This window comes from Stenella coeruleoalba, assembly GCF_951394435.1.
Source record: "Stenella coeruleoalba genome assembly, chromosome: 11".
Classification (NCBI taxonomy): domain Eukaryota; kingdom Metazoa; phylum Chordata; class Mammalia; order Artiodactyla; family Delphinidae; genus Stenella; species Stenella coeruleoalba.
Window position 1 is genome coordinate 52,071,239 of NC_137157.1, and position 20,592 is coordinate 52,091,830.

The window sequence follows — 20,592 nt, forward strand, 5'->3', positions numbered from 1 at the left end:
CCAAGGCTCATCTCAAATGCTGTTCTTCTGCCTTTCCTCAATGGAGAACTGTGGTACCTTCCTCTTTTTGATCTGTTATGGCAGTTCTGTGCCTTAGAACTCTCCTTGATATTTTATAATCTGCACTGTTCAATAAAGTAGCCACCTAGCCACACGCGGCTATTAAGCACTTGAACGTGGCTAGTGACCAAGGAAGTGAAACATTAATTTTATTCAGTTTTAGTCCATTTAAATGTAAATAACCACATGTGGCTAGCGGCTTCTGTATTGGACAATACAGCTCTACAGCATCTCCCATAGTACTTTCTCTTTAACGATTCAATAAACATTTATGGCATGCCTATTCTGTGCTTGTAGCAATAGGTACTAGAAATGCAACCATGGCTAAGACACAGTCCCTACCCTCAGGAATTAGCACAGACATTCTCCCTTTTGCTTGGTATATATGTTATTTACCATAGTATTCTATAAGCTTCTTCAGGACAGGCATGTGTCATACTCATCTTTGTATTCTCCCTAAGGCCTAACATAATGCCTGCCTATATCAGGTTGCACAATCAATTCATAATAAATTGAAATTTTATTCTCTTGTGAAAAATTAACCTGATTGGAAGTCTAGGAGTAAAGCATTCATGTTCTGCTTCTTACTTGAAAATTCTGCAGCCGTTCTTTAATGTAATATCCTTAGATGGACTACAATAGAAGATCTTCTAATTTAGTTGTCAAAAAATGAAAGGTCAAAGTGAATAGAGAGGGAAATAAAAGGCACATGGGTAGTCTCCCTGTTTGGGGTCTTTCCCTACTTCAGTGGAGTACGTTGTGTCCCTCAGAGCTGGTAGCCTTATGTTCTCTCTCTAACCTGCAACCAAAATCTAGTCTCATATTCATTTACACAGAGTTAACAAATATGACTAGTAAAACTCAACATTTTAATCTTCTTTTAGGAGCTCTTTTACTTAAATGGTTATCATAGCCTTAAGCTAAAGCAGTGTTTTTTTCCAACTTTGTGCTGGGCTCCCTGCAGAATGTAAGTTTATGTGAAGCTCCCTTAAGAACCCACACTGGGGTGGGGAAATTAGAGGCAGCTTTAATTTTTGGTTCTTGGGTAAGAGGATGGGAAATTATACATATATATTTAAAAATTATAATAGGGTCTTCCCTGGTGGCACAGTGGTTGAGAGTCCGCCTGCCGATGCAGAGGATGTGGGTTCGTGCCCCGGTCCGGGAGGATCCCACATGCCGCGGAGCGGCTGGGTCCGTGAGCCATGGCCGCTGAGCCTGCGCGTCCGGAGCCTGTGCTCCGCAATGGGAGAGGCCACAACAGTGAGAGGCCCGCGTACCGCAAAAATAAATAAATAAATAAATAAAGTTAATATAATGAATAACTATAGGCATATTCTTATAATTAATAATACAATTATTATAATCATATAATAAACAATATAATATTATATAATCATAATATATACAGTTGACCCTTGAACAACATTAGTTTGAACTGCTTGGGTCCACTTACATGTTGATTTTTTCAATAGTAAATACTAAACTACTACACGATCATGGTTAGTTAAATCCAAGGTGTGGAACCGCAGATATGGAGGGCTGACTGTAAGTTATACTCACATCTCGTGTTGTTCAAGGGTCAAATGTTTATCATTTTCCCTTTTAAAAATCAACTTCATTGGGGTATAATTTTCCTCTGTAGGTAATTTTTATTCTTCAATTTTATTACAAGAAAAATTTTAAATTACGAGAACACTTTTGTACAGGTTGACTAAACTGCAAGCTTTAGGAGTACAGACACCATGTCCAGTTTGTCAGTTTTGCTTAAGGTGTTATTCTCATTACTTAGCATAGTACCTGCCACATGGCTGCAATCAATAGTTACATGTTCAATGAATGAATGAAAGAGTTCTCTAGACATGTTGTTTCCCAACCATTCTTTTTTTCTTCATGAAGTTTTTTTTCCTTCAGTTTTTAAAAACTATGGTGAAATACATATAACATAAAATTTACCATCTTAACCATTTTTAAGTGTCTAGTTCAGTGTTAGGCACTCATGTTGTATATCTATCACCACCATCCTTCTGCAGAACTCTTTCCATCTTACAAAACTGAAACTATATTCATTAAACAACAACACCCCATTTCCCCTTCCCCCCAGCCCCTGGCAACCACCATTCCTCTTTGCGCCTCTATGAGTTTGACTATTCTAAATATCTCATGTAAGAGGAATTATACAGCATTTGTCATTTTGTGACTGGCTTATCTCACTTGGCATGATGTCTTCCAGATTCATTGATGTTAGAGTGTACGTCAGAATTTCCTTCATTTTAAGGTTGAATAATATTCCAGGTATGTAATACCACATGTTATTTATCCATTCATCCATTGATTAGCACTTGGGTTGCTTCCACATTTTAGCTACTGTGAATAATGCTGTTATGAACATGGGTGTGTAAGTATCTCTTTGAGACCCTGCTTTCAATTCTTTTGGGAGTATAGTTGTAAGCAGAATTGCTAAATCATATGGTAATTCTATTTTTAATTTTTTGAGGCACCGCCATACTGCTTTTCACAGCAGCTATACCATTTTACATTCCCACCAACAGTGCATAAGGGCTCCAGTTTTTCCACATCCTTGTTATTTACTGATTTTTTTTTTTTTTTTTTTGCGGTACGCAGGCCTCTCACTGTTGTGGCCTCCCCCGTTGCAGAGCACAGGCTCCAGACGCGCAGGCTCAGCGGCCATGGCTCACGGGCCCAGCTGCTCCGCAGCATGCGGGATCTTCCCGGACCGGGGCAGGAACCCGTGTCCCCTGCATCGGCAGGCGGACTCTCAACCACTGCGCCACCAGGGAAGCCCTTTACTGATTTTTTGATAGTAGCCATTCTAATGGGTGTTGGGGGTACCTAATAGTTTTGATTTGCATTTCCCTAATGATTAGTGATGTTGAGCATTTTTTCCCATGCTTATTGGCAATTTGTATATCTTCTTTGCAGAAATACTGGCGTCCAATTTACATATAATAAAGTGCACATATTTTTGAGTGCATTGTAAAGAGTTTTAACAAATGTATATATCTGTATAAACACCACCCCAGTCAAGACTGAGAACATTTCTATCACCCCTTAGGGCTACCTCGTGCCCTCTGGCAGTCAGTTTCCTCTGACCCCTGGCCTCAGGCAACTATTGTACTTTCTGTCGTCATAGATTAGTTTTGCCTGTCCTAGAATTCCACTTACATGGAATTGTACACTATGTACACTTTTGTGTTTGGCTTCTTTTGACATAATATTTTTGAGACTCTTTCATGTTGTTGCTGGTAGGCAGAAGATATTTTATAAGTGAAAATTCCTGAACCACTGAGCGGTGGGAGATCACAATAATAACTGACATTTATTAAGCACATACAATACGTTGAGTACTGTTCAGGCTTTACAAATAATATCTTACTTAATCCTAACATCAACCTCATGAGGTGATTCTATTAATCCCATTTTAGAGATGAAAAGTCACAGAATGTATAAGTAATCTGCCAAATGTCCTACAGCTACCCAGTGGCAGAGCTGGTATTTGAACTCAAAGAACCTGGCTCCAGAGTCAGCGTGTAAAGTTACCACCCTCTGCAGCCCCAGCACTCCTGAGAGGGCCAAGGTGTACGTCCTGCTCCTTTTGTCCTTCCCTCTTTCCACTTGCCGTCCTCAGCCTCTTCTGAGCACACATATACTTGTCTAAACGAAGAGTCTAAGTTGCCACTAGTAAAGGAAAGTGTAAGGCCAACTGGCCCGAGGCAGGGGAACACAATCAGATTCACAGGTTGCATCAGACCGAAATTCTCCGGACCACCCAGTTCCAGAAACTGACCTGGAGACATTCCGGACCACCCAGTTCCAGAAACTGACCTGGGGACTTTGCACCCGGCCCAGCCTTCCCGCCTTTCGAGGGGCGGGACTAACGGTCCCCAGGATACCCGAAAAGACCACCAAATAAGGAATACCCTGCGCCCTCCCAGATTCACCACACCCCTTTCCCTTCTTCCCCTATAAAATCTTGCCCAACCCGTGCGACTTCTCTGGCCCCTTTCTCTCGGACCAGTGAACCTCGCCCGGGAGCGCTCCCTAATAAAGCTCACTTGAAGCTTTCCTCTGTTTCCCGGTGCCGTTTGTTAAGATCCGACCTTACAGAAAGTGCTGGGGAAAAAATGAACAGTAGAGGAATAGAAAAGAGAAGCAATTATATCCAATTCTCATTAGTACCAACTTGCCTGATTTCATGGGCCTGTGCTTATTTTCATGCTCAATTATCTCATGAGACTGGATAGGAACACAAAAAAAACTGGTTCCCACACTCTTAAGTCAGTGTTTATTTTGGCAGAAGTGGCAATCTACATTTCCACTGTATTAACAGAAGTATTAAAATCATTCTGCACCATCTTCATGGGCTATACCACTGCTGTACATTTGTTTCTGAATTAGTAAACAGTTTTAAGTGAGTGCTTTTCTAGCCATTATTTCATTATGTCCTCACAAAGGCCAAATTACTTTGGAAAGGCAGGAAATATAGCGGCCCCCATTTAATATTATTATTCCAAGGTGACTGAATGACTGGCCTAACGTTATACACCTACTTCTGGATGATCTTCACTATTAATGGTGAAGCTGGGCCTAGAAGGCATCTCTCAGCGTCACCCGCTAGGTTTTAGCTCTGGCTCTGTTCACCAGGACAATGGTCTTCTGGTTGTAAGTAAAAGTATATTTTCAATTTGGGTTATGCTAGTGTTAATGAGAGAGAATGTAAATCACTTTCTCCCTAATTGAAGAACAAATCATTTCTTCTTATTTTTATTATGTAAGAATTGAGAGTTTTGCCAACAGATACCTTAATTACCGTCTTCTTTCCTGCTTGCTTTCACAGACCAGTGACCTTTTTTATTTCCTAGTAAACAAACTTCATGAGTACTTGCCAGAGTCTAGGGATAAGAATGCACATCAAAATAAAAGCCAAAGTGTTGGTGAGCTGGTGTAAGTACTAACTGGATAATCATAGATATTTTTCCCTACGATGTTCAAGATAAATGGAAGGCATTGGGCAAAATATATACTGTATTAATGATTAATAGGGCAGCAAGTTTTGCTTCACATAGATTTTTTAAAAACAGCATTTATTTTGTTCTAATTGTATAGTTAAAGAAAAACTACACAAGAAACTAGTAATACTGGCTGTCCCAAAAGGGAAAAAAATGAGTGTCTGAATAAAAGACACCTTTCACTGTATTCCCTTTTTTACCTTTGAAATTTTGAGCCAGAAATTACTACTTGAAACAGTTAAAATTATTAAATGTAGTTTAAAAATAGTGTGATTATCATTAAAACTTTGCAAAAAATAAGTGCAAAAATCAATATGTAAATGACTTTTAATCCTGACATGCACCTATTAATTCATTCATTCAACAAATATTTTTGAGTGCTTACTATGTAGCAGTCACAGAGTAGACACTCAACCAATGTTGGCAATTTAACATACAGAATTTCCTTCCTATACTTTTTTCTACATGGCTATCTGAATGCAGTTCTATTGAGCATTACTGATTTTGTGGAATTCTTAACTTACAATGAAATCATGCCATTTCTGTGATTTTTTTTTCTCTTTGTTTTCTAGGGCATGCATTGAAATTATACAGACTCTGGGACTGATGTTCAGAGAAACAGAAACTGAGGCATCACCCCTGAACACATTGGCAGCTAAGAAGTAAGGCCTTTTAAAAATTGAGACCTTGTAGTTGCAACCCATTAACTATTCTACTGAGTGTCTTCCAGAACTCAACTCTCTTGACTTCTCTGTTCAATCCCCTTGTAAATATATTAAACTCTTTTGTCTCACTTCCTTCTTTGATGAATACATTAATTAACATACTGAGTCCTCTCTGATTATTGGGGGCACAAAGATTTTGTTAGCATAAGTTTATCTTTTGTCATTGCCTGAAAAAGACCAAATGAACCATCATACGTTAAAAACGAGGGGGTCTCTATTAGAATTTTCTAGAGTACACTTTTATCCACATTGCAAAGGCAGGAACTATAGTAGCTCCCTTTAGTATATAATTGTGTGACCTTGGAGTGAATGACATTGGAGGGAAAGCTGTTGTAAGATACTCCAAGATATGTGGCCCAAAGAAGATAGAAATTTACATCATTCTTACATAACAGTCCCGAGTTAATAGCCATGCTTTTCCTCTACAAGATCAGCCAGAGACTTAGGTTCCCTCCTTTTTGTTGCTCTGCTATCTTCTATCATGCTATCTTTGTCCTCATGGTTAGCTGGCTAAATTGCTTGCTTTTATAACTCCCTGTGGGAATCAGGAAGAGAAGTAAAGGGCAAGCAACTTTCCTTTTTAAGCAAGGCGTATAAGACTTTTGCTTACCTTCTGTTGGTGAGAACTTTAGGCACATGGTGTTTCTAGCTGCAGAAGAGGCTGCAAAATGCGTCTGTAGTTGGACAGCTGTGTGCCTAGCTAAACTATAGATGGCAATGGGACATCTGTAATTTAAAGGAAGAATGGAAGAACGTATAGTGAGGGACAACAGCATTCTTTGCCACAGAAAGTATGTGTTTGCATGTCTTCCATATTATCTGCTTGACCTTTTTGTGAGATTTATAGGCTATGAATTACACCCTCGGGCAATGGTCTGACTAAAATCTTAATTTTTTTCTACCCATATCAATTGTTTATCTACATTTCTTGTACTAGAAGGTGGAAGAAGGAAGAGAGCCATGGACTCTGAAACATTTAAACCAGAGGGAAGAATAAGAACTTTTAGTAATATTTGTCCAGGCTATTTATTAGAGACCTTTACAAATAAATTTTAATGATAATACTCATTAACATACCTTAAGCAACTTGCTATGTGCCAGGGACTATGGGCATACTGTGCATTATAGCAGGGATGGTCAAACATTTCTGTAAAAGGCCATATAGTATGGGCTTCCCCGGTGGCTCAATGGTTAAGAATCCACCTGCCAATGCAGTGGACACGGTTTGAGCCCTGGTCCGGGAAGATCCCACATGCCACAGAATAACTGAGCCTGTGCGCCACAACTACTGAACCTGCGCTGTAGAGCCCACAAGCCACAACTACTGAAGCCTGTGCACCTGGAGCCCGTGCTCCGCAACAAGAGAAGCCACTGCAATGAGAAGCCCGCGCACTGCAACAAAGAGTAGCCCCCGGAGGGCCCCCACAAGCTTCTGGGATCTGCAGGGAGCAGGTGTCTCAGTGACAACTATACTCTGGACTAAATTCTGAATTTGTCTTGTTGGTCAAATGATTAACATCAAAAGCAGCTCCAAGAGATTGTCTCAAGATGGCGGAGTAGAAGGACATGCCCTCATTCCCTCTTGCGAGAGCACCGGAATCACAACTAACTGCTGAACAATCATTGACAAGAAGACACTGGAACTCACCAAAAAAGATACCCCACATCCAAAGACAAAGGAGAAGCCGCAATGAGATAGTAGGAGGGGCGCAATCACAATAAAATCAAATCCCATAACTGCTGGGTGGGTGACTCACAAACTGGAGAACACTTATACCACCCACTGGAGTGAAGGTTGTGAGCTCCACGTCGGGCACCCAAACACGGAGGTCCGGCAACGGGAGGAGAAATTCGTAGAGAATCAGACTTTGAAGGCTAGCGGGATTTGATTGCAGGACTTCGACAGGACTGTGGGAAACAGAGCCTCCACTCTTGGAGGGCACACACAAAGTAGTGTGCGCATCAGGACCCAGGGGAAGGAGCAGTGACCCCGTAGGAGACTTAACCACACGTACCTGTTAGTGTTGGAGGGTCTCCTACAGAAGTGGGGGTGGCTGTGTCTCACCGTGAGGACAAGGACACTGGCAGCAGAAGTTCTGGGAAGTGCTCCTTGGTGTGAGGCCTCCCAGAGTCCGCCATTAGCCCCACCAAAAAGCTGGGTAGGCTCCAGTGCTGGGTCGCCTCAGGCCAAACAACCAACAGGGAGAGAACCCAGCCCCACCCATGAGCAGACAAGCAGATTAAAGTTTTACTGAGCTCTGCCCACCAGAGCAACACCCAGCTCTACCCACCACTAGTCCCTCCCATCAGGAAGCTTGCACAAGCCTCTTAGATAGCCTCATCCATGAGAGGGCAGACAGCAGAAGCAAGAAGAACTACAATTCTGCAGCCTGTTGAAGTAAAACCACATTCACAGAAATATAGACAAAATGAAAAGGCAGGGCTTCCCTGGTGGCGCAGTGGTTGAGAATCAGCCTGCCAATGCAGGGGACACGGGTTCGAGCCCCGGTCTGGGAAAACCCAACATGCCACGCAGCAACTAGGCCCGTGAGCCACAACTACTGAGCCTGCGCGTCTGGAGCCTGTGCTCCACAGCAAGAGAGGCCGCGACAGTGAGAGGCCTGCACACCGCAATGAAGAGTGGCCCCCGCTCGCTGCAACTAGAGGAAGCCCACGCACAGAAACGAAGACCCTACATAGCCAAAAATAAATTAATTAAAAAAAAAAAAGGCAAAGGACTTTGTACCAGATGAAGGAACAAGATAAAACCCCAGAAAAACAACTAAATGAAGTGGAGATAGGCAACTCTCCAGAAAAAGAATTCAGAATAATGATAGGGAAGATGATCCAGGACCTCGGAAAAAGAATGAAGGCAAAGATGCAAGAAATGTTTAACAAACACCTAGAAGAATTAAAGAACAAACAAACAGAGATGAACAATACAATAACTGAAATGAAAAATACACTAGAAGGAATCAATAGCAGAATAACTGAGGCAGAAGAATGGATAAGTGACCTGGAAGACAGAATGGTGGAATTCGCTGCCATGGAACAAAATAAAGAAAAAAGAATGAAAAGAAATGAAGACAGCCCAAGAGACCTCTGGGACAACATTAAACGCAACAATATTCACATTATAGGGGTTCCAGAAGGAGAAAAGAGAAAGGACGCAAGAAAATATTTGAAGAGATTATAGCCGAAAACTTCCCTAACGTGGGAAAGGAAATAGCCATCCAAGTCCCAGAAGTGCAGAGAGTCCCAGGCAGTATAAACCCAAGGAGAAACATGCCAAGACACATAGTAATCAAAATTGCAAAAATTAAAGACAAAGAAAAATTATTGAAAGCAGCAAGGGAAAAATGACAAATAACATACAAGGAACTCCCATAAGGTTAACAGCTGATTTCCCAGCAGAAATTCTACGAGCCAGAAGGGAGTGGCACAATATATTTAAAGTGATGAAAGGGAAGAAACTACAACAAATATTACTCTACCCAGCAAGGATCTCATTCAGATTCAACAGAGAAATCAAAAACTTTAAGACAAGCAAAAGCTAAGAGAATTCAGCACCACCAAACCAGCTCTACAACAAATGCTAAAGGAACCTCTCTAACTGAGAAACACAAGAGAAGAAAAGGACCTACAAAAACAAACCCATAACAATTAAGAAAACGGTAGTAGGAACATACATATCAATAATTACCTTAAACGTGAATGGATTAAATGCTCCAAACAAAAGACACAGGCTCGCTGAATGGATACAAAAACGAGACCTATATATATGCTGTCTACAAGAGACCCACTTCAGACCTAGAGACACATACAGACTGAAACTGAGGGGATGGAAAAAGATATTCCATGCAAATGGAAATCAAAAGAAAGCTGGAGTAGCAATACTCATATCGGATAAAATAGACTTTAAAATAAAGAATGTTACAAGAGACAAGGAAGGACACTACATAATGATCAAGGGATCAAACCAAGAAGAAGATATAACAATTATAAATATATATGCATCCAACATAGGAGCACCTCAATACATAAGGCAACTGGTAACAGCTATAAAAGAGGAAATTGACAATAACACAATAATAGTGGGGGATTTTAACACCTCATTTACACCAATGGACAGATCATCCAAACAGAAAATTAATAAGGAAACACAAGCTTTAAATGACACAATAGACCAGATAGATTTAATTGATATTTATAGGACATTCCATCCAAAAACAGCAGATTACACTTTCTTCTCAAGTGTGCATGGAACATTCTCCAGGATAGATCATATCTTGGGTCACAAATCAAGCCTCAGTAAATTTAAGAAAATCGAAATCATATCAAGCATCTTTTCCGACCACAACGCTATGAGATTAGAAATCAGTTACAGGGAAAAAAACGTAAAAAACACAAACACATGGAGGCTAAACAATATGTTATAAATAACCAAGAGATCACTGAGGAAATCAAAAAATACCTAGAGAAAAATTATAACAAAAACACGACAATCCAAAACCTATGGGATGCAGCAAAAGCAGTTCTAAAAGGGAAGTTTATAGCAATACAAGCCTACCTCAAGAAGCAAGAAAAATCTCAAATAAACAATCTAACCTTACACCTGAAAGAACTAGAAAAAGAAAAAACAAAACCCAAAGTTAGTAGAATGAAAGAAATCATAAAGATCAGAGCAGAAATAAATGAAATAGAAACAAAGAAAACAATAGCAAAGATCAATAAAAGTAAAAGCTGGTTCTTTGAGAAGATAAACAAAATTGATAAACCTTTAGCCAGACTCATCAAGAAAAAGAGGGAGAGGACTCAAATCAATAAAGTTAGAAATGAAAAAGGAGAAGTTACAACGGACACCACAGAAATACAAAGCATCCTAAGAGAACAATACAAGCAACTCTATGCCAATAAAATGGACAACCTGGAAGAAATGGACACATTCTTAGAAAGGTATAACCTTCCAAGACTGAACCAGGAAGAAATAGAAAATATGAACAGACCAATCACAAGTAATGAAATTGAAACTGTGATTAAAAATCTTCCAACAAATAAAAGTCCGGGACCAGATGGATTCACAGGCGAATTTTATCAAACATTTAGAGAAGAGCTAACACCCATCCTTCTCAAACTCTTCCCAAAAATTGCAGAGGCAGGAACACTGCCAAACTCATTCTATGAGACCACCATCATGCTGATACCAAAACCAGATAAAGATACTACAAAAAAAGAAAATTACAAACCAATATCACAGATAAATATAGATGCAAAAATACTAGCAAACAGAATCCAACAACACATTAAAAGGATCATACAACATGATCAAGTGGAATTTATCCCAGGGATGCAAGGATTCTTCAATATACGCAAATCCATCAATGTGATACAGCATATTAACAAAGTGAAGAATAAAAACCATATGATCATCTCAATAGATGCAGAGAAAGCTTTTGACAAAATTCAACACCCATTTATGATAAAAACTCTCCAGAAAGTGGGCATAGAGGGAACCTACCTCATCATAATAAAGGCCATATACAACAAACCCACAGCAGACATCATTCTCAATGGTGAAAAACTGAAAGCATTTCTTCTAAGATCAGGAAGAAGACAAGGATGTCCACTCTCGCCACTATTATTCAACATAGTTTTGGAAGTCCTGGCCATGGCAATCAGAAAAGAAAAAGAAACACAAGGAATACAAATTGGAAAAGAAAAAGCAAAACTGTCAGTTTGCAGATGACATGATACTATACATAGAGAATCCTAAAGATGCCACCAGAAAGCTACTCGAGCTAATCAATGAATTTGGTAAAGTTGCAGGATACAAAATTAATGCACAGAAATCTCTTGCATTCTCATACACTAACAACGAAAGATCAGAAAGGGAAATTAAGGAAACAATCCCATTCACCACTGCAACAAAAAGAATAAAATACCTAGGATAAAACCTACCTAAGGAGGTAAAAGACCTGTACTCAGAAAACTATAAGATGCTGATGAAAGAAATCAAAGATGTCATAAACAGATGGAGAGATATACCATGTTCTTGGATTGGAAGAATCAATACTGTGAAAATGACTCTACTACCCAAAGCAATCTACAGATTCAATGCAATCCCTATCAAACTACCAATGGCGTTTTTTATGGAACTAGAACAAAAAATCTTAAAATTTGTATGGAGACACAAAAGACCCTGAATAGTCAAAGCAGTCTTGAGGGAAAAAAAATGGAGGTGGAGGAATCAGACTCTCTGACTTCAGACTATACTAAAAAGCTACAGTAATCAAGACAATATGGTACTGGCACAAAAACAGAAATATAGATCAATGGAACAGGATAGAAAGCCCAGAGATAAACCCACGCACCTATGGTCAACTAATCTATGACAAAGGAGGCGAGGATATACAATGAAGAAAAAACAGTCTCTTCAATGAGTGGTGCTGGGTCAATATTTAAAAAACAAACAACCCAAGCAAAAAATGGGCAGAAGACCTAAATAGACATTTCTCCAAAGAAGACATACAGATGGCCAAGAAGTACATGAAAAGCTTCTCAACATCACCAGTTATTAGAGAAATGCAAATCAAAACTACCATGAGGTATCACCTCAAACCAGTTAGAATGGGCATCATTAGAAAACCTATAAACAACAAATGCTGGAGAGGGTGTGGAGAAAAGGGAACTCTCTTGCACCGTTGGTGGGAATGTAAATTGATACAGCCACTATGGAGAACAGTGTGGAGGTTCCTTAAAAAACTAAAAATAGAACTACCATATGACCCAGCAATCCCACTACTGGGCATATGCCCAGAGATATCCATAATTCAAAAAGACACATGCACCCCAATGTTCATTGCAGCACTATTTACAATAGCCAGGTCATGGAAGCAACCTAAATGCACATCAACAAATGAATGGATAAAGAAGGTGTGCTACATATATACAATGGAATAGTACTCGGCCATAAAAAGGAACAAAATTGGGTCATTTGTAGAGACGTGGATGGATCTAGAGACTGTTATACAGAGTAAAGTAAGTCAGAAAGAGAAAAACAAATATTGTATGTTAACACATATATGTGAAACCTAGAAAAATGGTACAGATGAACTGGTTTGCAAGGCAGAAATAGACACAGATGTAGAGAACAAACGTATGGACACCAAAGGGGAAAGTGTCAGGTGCAGTGGTGGCTGTGGAATAAATTGGGACATTGGAATTGACATATATACGCTAATATGTATAAAATATATAACTAATAAGAACCTGCTTTATAAAAAATAAATAAGATAAAATTCAAAAAAAAAAAAAAAAAAAGAGTAGCCGCCACTCACCACAACTAGAGAAAGCCCGCACACAGCAACAGAAACCCAATGCAGCCAAAAATTAAAAAAAAAAAGGCCATATAGTAAATTATTTTGGCTTTTCAGGCCATATAGTCTCTGTTGAAACTACTTAATGCTGCCATTGTCACAAAAGCACCCACAGACAATATGCAAAGGAATGGGCACAGCTGTGTTACAATAAAGCTTTATTTACAAAAACAGGTTCTAGGCTATTTGGACTGCAGGCCATAGTTTGTTGACCCCTGCTTTACAGCATACAAGGAAAATATACTCTGTTATTTTCTCTGCATACTTCTTTATGCAGTTGATGGTACTGCCATTTTCCCAATCTCCAAGAGGGAGATTGAAAATTATGAATGATATTTACATCTTCTCCCACACTGAAAGTATTGCTAAGTCATGTTACCCTTTTTGTCCACCTTTTGGTCCTTATGTTTCTTTATCCAAGATGGAGAAAATCATTCTTACCAATCTCTGTTGTAAAGTGTCACATTTTAAATGTTCTGTCTTAACTTGGTTCAACCACATCAGCCTTACTACATCAAGCCTCTTTCCTGATATGTCTAATTCTTTTCATGCCCTTTGATATATATATTATATTGCTATAGTAGAGTCTGGTTGTAACACTAACTTTTCAGTCAATTTTGATATTCATAGGGGTCAAATCATGTTACCTATACCATTAACTACCACCATAAATGTTTAATACAATTAATAATCTTCTATTGCCATGTAACAAATTACCACAAAGTTAGTGGCTTCAAACAACATACACTTATTATGTCACAGTTTCTGTAGATCAGGAAATTTGGGCACAGCTTAGCTGGATCCTCTGCTCAGGGTCTCATAAGGCTTCAATCAAGGTGTTGGCTGGGGCTGCAGTCTCATCAGAGGCTTGGGGCCCTCTTCCAAGCTCATCTGGGTAGTTGTTAGCAGAATTAATTTCCTTATAGCTGTAAAACTCATGACAGCTTGCTTCTTGGCAGGAATATCTCTGAGCTCAGGAAAGGCCTAAACTCTCCTTTAAAGGGCTCGCCTCATTAGATCAGGCCCACTCAGGATAATCTCTCTTTGATTAACTCAAAAGTCAACTAATTGGGGATCTTAATTATATTCGCAAAATCTCTTCACCTTTCTCATCTAACATAACATAATGACAAGAGTGATAGCCTAATAGATTCACAGGTCCTGACCATACTTTAGGGGAAGGGATCATATAGTGTATATACCATGGGATGAAAATCTTGGAAGCCATATTAAAATTCTGCCTACCACAATAACATAAGATGACTTATGAGACCATGAGTTTGCCCTTCAAAGTCTGTATTTTAAGATACTTTAATACATTAAAAATTCTTATATTAGAAATAATAACAATCTAAACAATGAAAGTATCAAACTGTTGGTACCATTTTTAAGGGTGTGATGTCAACCCTATAATAAGTCTATTATAATAAGTCAGGATGAAACTACCATTTTAGATTAAAATTCTTTTATCTATTATTGGCTTAATGGATTTTAAATTGAGTTGGCAGAAGGGATAGATTTCAAATTAAATTCCATTTGAGCAAATAAAAAAGCATTTATTCATTTCAGCATTTTTCTCTTTATTTTTTTCATAAGTAGAAATTTTATTTGTTCAACCCACTTCATTGTATTCTTGAAATATGCCATAATCCTTTCTTTTTTTTCAGTATCCTTATGGTTGAATTCATGTATTACCACAGCAAGTGACTCAGAATTTGAGAGTTCCTTCCCGTAGCCTAGGGTATACGATACTTTGAAATGAAGCCGTTGCTGAAAATAAAGGACTATAATTAAATATAACAGTGAATGGAATGTCAATTCAAACTTAATATCAGGAAAAGCTTCTAAATGGAGTGCTTTGTTGATTTTGGAAGTGTCTTCTGAAAATAGACTGGCTGTTTTATAAAACAGCCTGAATCAAACATTAGCAAATATCCTGTAGGACATATCCTGCTTTTTTGAGCGATGTGCTAACTGACAATGTTCTAACTTCTTTTGCAGATATGAGAACTAGACTTGTTTTTTTTTTTTAATTAATTAATTTATTTAGTTAGTTATTTTTGGCTGTGTTGGATCTTTGTTGCTGCACACAGGCTTTCTTTTTTCTGGTTGCAGTGAGCGGGGGCTACTCTTCCTTGCAGTGCACAGGCCTCTCATTATGGTGGCTTCTCTTGTTGCAGAGCACGGGCTCTAGGCATGCGGGCTTCATTAGTTGTGGCACATGGGCTCAGTAGTTGTGGCTCACGGACTCTAGAGCGCAGGCTCAGTAGTTGTGGTGCACGGGCTTAGTTGCTCTGCGGCATGTGGGATCTTCCTGGACCAGGGCTTGAACCCGTGTCCCTGAATTGGCAGGTGGATTCTTAACCACTGAGCCACCAGGGAAGCCCTAGACTTGTTTTTTGAGTTGGAGAAACGAGGGGAATTATATTTCTCGTAGAATTTTGGTAAACTTCTAATCATGGTAATGATTTAAATGACTGTAAAAAGATTAGGAAGCCTCAAATATTACTAAACAAGGATTGTTTATATTCTTCTTTATTCCATTATGAAAGGAATGCTTAAGGTTATAGAGAATTTTTATACAGTCCTGTATGTAAATTCTTTTATTGCTCCTATCTGTCAAAGCTACTCTGATACTGACTTCAGTTAGGCAACTGATATTTTCAGTGGTCTGCCTTCAGCTCCTTTTGAACCATACATGGGTTGTACTATACACATGAAAATAGGGTTACTAACCCAGCTTCTCAGGATGCACATTTTGAATTGTGATTTTGTGTGTGTGTGCCTTTTTATTTTCAAATACTATGATATATTATTCAAATATATAGTAACATTTAAGTGAGTTATTAGTGTACGTTAGTGGACTGTACTAACAGTCCACATTTTTGTTTGAAATCAAAAGGCTTCAAGTTTAATACTAGTTTTATTCACTAATAGCTAGTGATCTTTAGTGGAACAGTAAACCTCTGAAATTCTTTGTTAAAAAAAGGTTTCTCGAGTCAAAAAACTTAAGAGATAAGCGTTTTAAGAAATGCTTCATACTGTTTCTTTGTCCCAGAGATAAACAGATATAAAATCTCTGAGAAGTCCTGTAGTAAAACTATCCAGTGAACTTGGCTTACCCAAGTATTTCCCATACTTCCTTTGACCACAGAACCTATTTTGACTATAATATTGCCTGGAATTAGTAATCCATAAAAAGCCCTTTGGGAAATACTGCTATAATTTAAATCACTCAAATTTCCCTTAAATCCAGATTCCCTAAGCTTTCCAAGCTAAGTGAACTTCTAGAACTATATTTTTTCTGAACCAAAAGACCAAGAAATTATATTTTCACTTAAATGTTTCATCACTAGACATTTGTCTGCATGTCTAGGGATACAAAAGCTCAGTCAAGAATGATCTGCAATCGCCACTAAAAACTACTAGAGCTCATCAATGAATTTGGTAAAGTTGCAGGATTCAAAGTTAATACACAGAAATCTGTTGCATTTCTATACACTAACAATGAACTATCAGAAAGAGAAATTAAGAAAACAATCCTGGGAGGGGCAATATAGGGGTAGGGATTAAGAGGTACAAACTATTATGTATAAAATAAGCTACAAGGATATATTATACAACATGGGGAATATGGCCAATATTTTATAATAACTATAAATGGAGTAGAACCTTTAAACATTGTGAATCAGTATACTGTACACCTGTAACTTATATAATATTGTACATCAACTATACATCAATTTAAAAAACCATGATGAATTACCACTTCATAAAAAACAAAACAAAACAATCTCATTTACAGTCGCATCAAGAAGATAAAATACCTAGGAATAAACTTACCTAAGGAGGAATAAACCTACCTAAGGGAGGTAAATCTACCTTATAGTTTTCTGAGGTGAAACCTACCTCAGAAAACTGTAAGACACTGATGAAAGAAATTGAAGATGATGCAAACAGATGGAAAGATATACTATGTTCGTGGATTGGAAGAATTAATATCCTTAAAATGACCATATTACCCAAGACAATCTACAGATTCAATATAATCCCTATCAAAATACCAATGGCATTTTTCACAGAACTAGAGCAAACAATTTAAAAACTTGTACGGAAACACAAAAGACCCTATATAGCCAAAACAATCTTGAGAAAAAACAGCTAGAGGTATCGTGCTCCCTGACTTCAGACTATACTACAAAGCTACAATAATCAAAACAATATGGTACTGGCACAAAAACAGACACATAGATCAATGGAACAGAATAGAGAGCTCAGAAATAAACCCATGCACTTATGGTCAGTTAATCTACAACAAAGGACGCAAGAATATACAATGGAGAAAAGACAGCCTCTTCAGTAAGTGGGGCCGGGAAAACTGGACAGCTATATGTAAAAGAATGAAATTAGAACATTTTCTCATACCATATACAAAAATAAACTCAAAATGGATTAGAGACCTAAATGTAAGACCATAAATCATAAAACTCCTAGAAGAAAACATAGGCAGAACACTCTTTGACATGAATTGTAGCAATGCTGTTTTGAATCTGTCTCCTAAGGCAAAGGAAACAAAAGCAAAAATGAACAAATGGGACCTAATTAAACTTAAAAGCTTTTGCACAGCAAAGGAAACCATTGACAAGACGAAAAGACAACCTACTGAATGGGAGAAAATATTTGCAAATGATATGACTGATAAAAGATTAATATCCAAAATATATAACAACTCATACAACTCAGTGCAAAAAAACCCCCAAACAACCCGATTAAAAAATGGGCAGAAGACCTGAAAAGACATTTATTCGAAGAAGATATACAGATGGCAAACAGGCACATGAAACAGGCTCGACATCACTAGTCATCAGAGAAATGCAAATCAAAACCACAATGAGATAGCACCTCACATCTGCCAGAATGACTATCATCAAAAAGACCACAAATACAAATGTTGGTGAGGATGTGGAAAAAAGGGAACTCTTGTACACTGTTGGTAGGAATGTAAATTGGTGCAGCCACTATAGAAAACAGTATGGAGGTTTCTCAAAAAATTAAAAATAGAATTACAATATGATCCAGCAATTCTAACTGGAATTGCCCAACTCCTGGGTATATATCTAAACAAAATGAGAAACACTAATTCGAAAAGATACATGCACTCCAATGTTCATAGCAGCATTATTTATAATTGCCAAAATATGGATGCAACCTTGGTGTCCATTAACAGATGAATGGATAAAGAAGATGTAGTGTGTGTGTATATATATGTGTGTGTGTGTGTATATACACACACACACACACATACACACACACACAATGGAATAGTACTCAGCTCTAAAAAAGAATAAAATTTTGCCCTTTGCAACAACATGAATGGACCTGGAGGGTGTTACACTTAGTGAAATAAGTCACACAGTGAAAGACAAACACTGTGATATCACTTATATGTGGAATCTAAAAAATAAAACTAATGAATCTGACAAAAAAGAAACAGACTCACAGATATAGAGAACAAACTAGTGCTTACCAGTGGGCAGAGGGAAGGGAAAGGGGCAAGACAGACATAGGGAATTAAGAGGGCAAACTACTACATATAAAACAAATAAGCAGGCTTCCCTGGTGGCGCAGTGGTTGAGAGTCCACCTGCCGATGCAGGGGACATGGGTTTGTGCCCCGGTCCGGGAAGATCCCACATGCCGCGGAGCGGCTGGGCCCGTGAGCCATGGCCGCTGAGCCTGCGCGTCCGGAGCCTGTGCTCCGCAACGGGAGAGGCCACAGCAGTGAGAGGCCCGCGTACCGCAAAATAAATAAATAAATAAATAAATAAATAAGCTATAAGGATATATTGTACAAAATGGAGAATATAGCCAATATTTTATAATAACTATAAATGGAGTATAATCTATAAAATTTTTGAATCACTATATTGTATACCTGAAACAAATATAATATTGTAAATCAACTATACCTCAATTAAAAAAAAGAATGGTCTGCAATGCTTCATACCTGTAAGTATAATTACACTCAGTTTCTGCAAACTTAGTGTCACTGCTATTTTTTTTTTAAACTTTTCTCATTAACAGCCTTTATTTTTTTTTCAGGGGAACACTATTTAACCTCTTGGTAATTTTAATTAGCGAGCCTCAGATTCCAAAATCTTGTCCTGTGTTTGACATCCAGTTGGTGGCTGATTCAGCTTTAGTTGAGATGTCTTTTGATGCTGAGGTGAGAGGAGAATTTTGGAATAGACTAACTACAATACATAGGGGTCCTGGGTTCTTCTATGTGGACCTTGACATCGTAGAGTATAGAAAGATAATTAAATCAAAGAGTAAATACGTTGTTATTAATCTCAAAATTTAGATAGCTATTCTGTCAATATTACTATTATATCCATTTTATATGTTTTAGAGTATACATACTAAGAAAAATTATTATTCTTTATACATTAGATAAATCTGTTTATATTTGTCTCTATATAAAATATTTACATATATAATTCCACAGCAAGGGTCTAACGGGTAAAAAAGCACTGTCTTAGAGATTTTAGGATTAACGTTCTTGCCTTAGTTTACCATTTCCTTACCTATCTAAGTAGTGCAAACTTAGTTACTTATTTTTCTAAAGTTTTACTAAAACATTAGACATATCAAAGTGCCTATAATGCACTTATTCTGAGAGAATAAATCAGGTTACTATTAGTTTTTTTTGAGTAGGCCAACACAGAATTTCTTTAAAGGATGGGACATGATTTCATAGTTGTTGAGCATACAATCAGAGTTATGTTTTAGCAAACTCTTAAATTCACTCATTCATTCAATAAATATTTATTGAGCATCTGTTATGAGCTAAACAGTGTGCTAGGCAGTGGGGTCCAAACGAGAAGCAAAATAGACACAATCTCTGCCCTCATTAGTTTAGAGTCGAGTTGGATAGACAGACGTTAGTCAAATATAACATCAATGTGTTATAGCAGACTGTATACAGAGCGTCTATGATACCAATATCAACAGTGGAGTGAGGGAATTAGGGATGAAAGAGGAGGATGGAAGCAAGACTGACAGACAGAGGTGTCAAGAAGCTAGTGCTGTAGTTCAGGTGAGGGATGATATGGGCAAGAAGGAAGCCTTCCTTGACCCCTAAACAAAACTAGGCTTTCTTTTTAGAGCTCTCCTACCTTCTTGTGTTTTTCTTTCAGAGCCCTTGTCTCAGTTTGTAACTATGCAATTTATGTGATTATTAGACTGATGTCTGTTCCCCACTAGATTGTATGTTCCATGAGGGCAGGAACCATGTCTCTTGTTACTCTCCATTAGTACAGTACAGTACTCCAACTAGTACAGTGTCTGATGCATGTTTGTTGAATAAATAAATGAAAAAAAGGGATAGTAGTTGTGAAGA

At 38.1% G+C, this 20,592-nt stretch overlaps 2 protein-coding genes across 2 annotated transcripts in view; both read left to right on the forward strand.

The window, feature by feature from the left end:
- Positions 1-20,592, forward strand: part of LOC307194387 (uncharacterized protein C12orf56) — a 65,317-nt gene that overhangs the window by 32,413 nt on the left and 12,312 nt on the right. Inside the window, 3 exon segments of the mRNA XM_079937487.1 lie at positions 4,919-5,025; positions 5,663-5,752; positions 19,293-19,416. Coding sequence (XP_079793613.1) covers positions 4,919-5,025; positions 5,663-5,752; positions 19,293-19,416 — 321 coding nt within the window.
- The window catches only part of KICS2 (KICSTOR subunit 2), a gene marked incomplete at its 5' end in the record, with an annotated part of 77,383 nt that continues 62,466 nt past the window's right edge, over positions 5,676-20,592 (forward strand). The window contains one exon of the mRNA XM_079937956.1: positions 5,676-5,752. The remainder of the gene's footprint in view (positions 5,753-20,592) is intronic.